A 4,179-nucleotide genomic window follows, 5' to 3' on the forward strand; every position below is an offset into this window, starting at 1 on the left:
AAAAAAAAAAAAAAAAAAAAAAAAAAAAACAAGAGGGGAAACTAGATGTGTGGGTACATGGGAACTCTGCGCAATCTTTTCAATTTTTCTATAAGTCTAAAACTGTTCAAAAAAACGAAGTCTATTACAAAAAAAATCTAACCAAGCTTTAGTAATGGAGGGGGAAGAGTAGTAGAGGCTTAAACAAGGTAAGAAATCAGAAGCCATAAAACTCTTCATTATGAATTAGAACATATACAAATAAAAAATTCAAAGGAAACCTGAAGATAGGAAATTAAGCTCTACATTCACGCTAAAATCTTTTTAGACAGGGAGATTAATGGGTTTTTCATGTAAACTAAATAGCTGTGCATGACAACATAAGGAAGGCAATAATATCCCTAGAATGTACAATAAACACTTTGGATCCTTTTTCTCAATAATGACTAATAAACTACAGTTTATCTTTGAGAACTATCCTGAAGTTGACATATAATAGCTGGACCACAATCAACTCCATAGGTTATACCAAGTTACTCACCTAAAGACACAAGTTTATACTTACTTCAGGAAAATATATAAGCAAAACGGAGGGAGATTGGATTTTTTTCCCAAAAGGGAGGAGGGGAGGATAATCTACATATGAAAAAAGAAAAATTATTTCCTGGTTCTAACTGGAGGCAATTTTTCAAGAGTATTAACCTGTCATGGCATACAAATTAGTATAAGTAGTTCAAAGTAGTAATAAAATCTATGAATTTATACCACTTATATGACTTCCAGTCGAAACAAATACCTCATGTTTTCTAGAACCTAATGTTTTAGGTGACTAAAACACCTAGTAGGAATTCAATGTTTGATGACTCAGAACTAATCTCTCAATGTCTGAATTTTAAAGATGGTCATGAAAAGTGTGAGAAAAACAATGGAGGGTAATCATCTCTGAATTGTAGAGTGTCAAGTTTGCATACTACAGCAGAAAACTGGAATTACTACACGAAGTAATCGTAGAAATAACCATCACAAAATTAGAATCTTGTATCTAATACAAAAGTACAGTGATAACAGAACCTGACCAGGTAAATGACATAACAATTTCACTCATCAGATAGTAAGAAATATTAAGCATAAAAGAATCATTTAGCCCAAATCATATGTAAATCTAATTCAGATAACTAGATGATTAGTCTATTCCTACTCTACTCCATTTTCCAAAGGAAATCCGAGAAAACAAAGATGTTTGTTATTCCAAGCCTTCTCTCTCATGAATCCTCAACATATCTATCATTGGAAAATACTCAAGAAGAAATGAATAATTAACATTTCCCCAGTAATTCCCATTTGTACCACCATGACACTCAAACGCTGCTTCATGTTGAAACAAGAAAAAGGGGAGGTGAGATGAGAAAAATTCCAAGTAAAATGATCATGACATAGCATCTGGCAGAGATTGAAAAATCAACAATGCCAAAAAAATTGTCAGTGATGAAAGTCAAGAGAACAAAATGAGGTTTTCCGACAAGCCACAGCCCAATTTAACCTAAGGGGCAAAAATCTCTTCCCGACGCTACCCCTTTCACCCCCAACTACCCCATGCTCAAGTCGCCTCCAAATCAGATGTTTTCCTCCAGACTGATTTCCGACTCAGGTGAAAACCATGTAATATTTTTATTCTACGACCACCCCCCTTCCCACCTTCCACATCAGCACTTCTCAGGGGCAAGCCTCTGGGGAAAACAACGCCCAGATCCCACCCTCCTTGGCCAAGGTTGAAGAGGGCCCGCTCTCAGGAGTGGAGCTTCCCTGAGTGGGCCTCACAGAGCCGAGGAACTGGGAAAAGGGCAAAGAATAAGGGTGGGGCTCAAGAAAGAAGGCCGGGGTAGGGGAGACGACGGAGACCGGAGGAAGAAAGGGATGGACAAGAGTCTGGGCGGGGTGAGGGCTGAAGAGGGAGGGCAGATCGACCGGAGATGGCCGGGCTGCGGAGAACAGAGATGGCGAGTCAAGGATCGAAGAGCCCGGGGAAGAGGGTAAAAACTCGACGGACGGATCCAGGCAGAAGGCCGGTGGCACCGGCGGGCACATCGGGTAGGGCTGAGGTGGCAACGAGCGCGGCGCGAGGCGAGCAGGAAGCCTCCGCGGACCGAAGGGCTGCACCGGGGTCGGTGCGGGGACGCTGCGGCCAGCTGCCAGGGGTGGGGGAGCCACGCACTCACCGCTTTGCTCCCCCAGGAACACCAGCTTGAATTTCCTCAGCGGATTCCCGAAGTCTCCGCCCGCCGACATGGTGGAACCAGAGGAGCTGCCGCCGCCTCAGCCCAGAGACCTCCGGGACCGACGCTGTTCCAACCCGCTGACGAAAAAGGCGAGCGGAAGGGCGGGCGCCGAGCTCTCTCGGCCCCTGCAGGGCCCGGCGGAGGAGCAGGGCTGGAGGGCAGCAGGACTCTCCACAGACTGGCAGCCGCCGCCGCCGCCTCCCCGCAGAGTCGCCTAGCACTGAGCGAGGCCCGCGGCTGGGAAGGGAAGGAGGGCGGTGTCGGCAGGAGCCAGGGGTGTGCTCTGGCTTCCCAAGGCTACGGCCGTTCCCTCCTTCAGGGCCCAGCTCCGAGACCTGGGTGAGAGAGGCGGAGGAGGGTGGCGGAGCCGGAACCCCAGACGTGTCTGGAACCTCTCACGCACAGCGCCTCAGCTTCCACAGCTGCCGCCGCCGCCGCCGCAGCCCAACCTGCTGAGTGCGCGAGCCTCTGGCGCGGCGCGGGGCGAGCCCGGGCGCGAGCCTGCTGCCCCGCCGGCCGCTGGCGTACGTGCGTGCGTGCGTGCGCGCCACCGCCGCCGCCATCGCCATCGCCATCGCCATCGCCTTCCTGGTTTGGACGCCTTCCTCCCGTGAGGCGGCGGCGGGGCAGGTTCGGGTTCCACTCGCGTCAGAAGCCAGGAGGAGGCGGGGCAAACCAGGGATAAGTTAGCGGGTGGATGGAGCCCTTACGTCACTTACATACTAAGCCAATCGGAAGTGGCTGAGGGCGGGCCGACACGCGAGTGAGGTGGCGGCAGGAGAGCGTGCTCAGCCCTCGAGCTGTGGAAAGCAGAGCACGGTGGCGGCCATACGAAGTGTGGCGCTTCTCAGTCTGAGGAGAGGGAAAAAGAAGGGAGGGAAGGGGAGAGGAAGGGATGGGGCGGAGGCGGAAGAAAAGTGAAGCTGAGGCGGGGCCGGGACTAAGGTGGAATGATGCCCCAAAAAGTGTGAGTGGGGTCCTATAGCCCTAAGATTTGTAATAGGAGCCTCTTTCCTGAGCCCTCAGCCGGCATCACTGTCCTTCACCCCTGCACACACTCCACCTTCTCCACCTTATCATAATTCCTCAACGCCATCTTACTAAATAACATTCTTTTCCATTGCTTCCAGGAATTTTATAACTGTCAGAATCAGGGCCTCCCAATTTTGCAGATGAGGAAACCGAAGCCTAACAAAATCCATAAAGCTGCCTGGCGCGATGGCTCACGCCCGTAATCCCAGCATTTTGGGAGGCCGAGGCGATAGAATCTCTTGAGCCCAGGAATTCGAGACCAGGCTGGGCAACAAAGCAAGACACTATCTCTACAAAAAATAAAATAATTAGCCGAATGTCGTGGTGCACGCCTGTAGTTCCAGCTACTCAGGAAGCTGAGGCAGAAGGATTGCTTGAGTCCAGGATTTGGAGGCTGTAGTATGTCACCCCTACACTGAAATCTGGGCAACAGAACAAGTCCCTGTCTTTAAAAAAAAAAAAAAAATTGCCAAGTTAAAAAAAAAAAAGTCCTTACATTTGCGTATAGTATCTTATATCATTCACAAAAACATTTATGTACATTTTCTCATTACTGGGTAGTTATTTGCTAGCTGTAGAAATGACAGGATCAAAAAAGTGCCTTCTCAGACCCAAGGATGAATTGCTGACCTAGAATAAATCACGGGGAGGAACTGAAGTTTTTAAAATATCATCTGTTCTGGCCTATCAAGACAACAGCTCTATCCTCAAACACTCATATCAAAATTTACTCCCTTCTGTTTCCTCTGCCAGCCATGTGCAGGTAGAATATGCATCTAAAGAAAAACGGTAAAAACCTGACTTATGCCGGGCGCGGTGGCTCAAGCCTGTAATCCCAGCACTTAGGGAGGCCGAGGCGGGTGGATCACGAGGTCAAGAGATCGAGACCATC

General features: G+C 48.7%; 2 protein-coding genes across 3 annotated transcripts in view; one reads left to right on the forward strand and one right to left on the reverse strand.

Annotated features, from left to right (window-relative positions):
- The window catches only part of LOC116537043 (40S ribosomal protein S25-like), a 14,788-nt gene extending 12,785 nt beyond the window's left edge, over positions 1 to 2,003 (forward strand). The window contains exon 2 of the mRNA XM_032259025.1: positions 1,987 to 2,003. Within this exon, the coding sequence (XP_032114916.1) occupies positions 1,987 to 1,988 (2 nt within the window). The 3' untranslated portion in view covers positions 1,989 to 2,003. The remainder of the gene's footprint in view (positions 1 to 1,986) is intronic.
- The window catches only part of RAB6A (RAB6A, member RAS oncogene family), a 102,804-nt gene extending 100,007 nt beyond the window's left edge, over positions 1 to 2,797 (reverse strand). For both annotated transcript variants that reach the window (XM_032259023.1, XM_032259024.1), the window contains exon 1: positions 2,196 to 2,797. In XM_032259023.1, the coding sequence (XP_032114914.1) occupies positions 2,196 to 2,265 (70 nt within the window). In that variant the 5' untranslated portion in view covers positions 2,266 to 2,797. The remainder of the gene's footprint in view (positions 1 to 2,195) is intronic.
- Positions 2,798 to 4,179: the final 1,382 nt, after the last annotated feature.

Source organism: Sapajus apella, unplaced genomic scaffold (assembly GCF_009761245.1).
Source record: "Sapajus apella isolate SASKATOON/1434 unplaced genomic scaffold, GSC_monkey_1.0 scaffold106, whole genome shotgun sequence".
In the NCBI taxonomy this organism is placed as follows: Eukaryota; Metazoa; Chordata; class Mammalia; order Primates; family Cebidae; genus Sapajus; species Sapajus apella.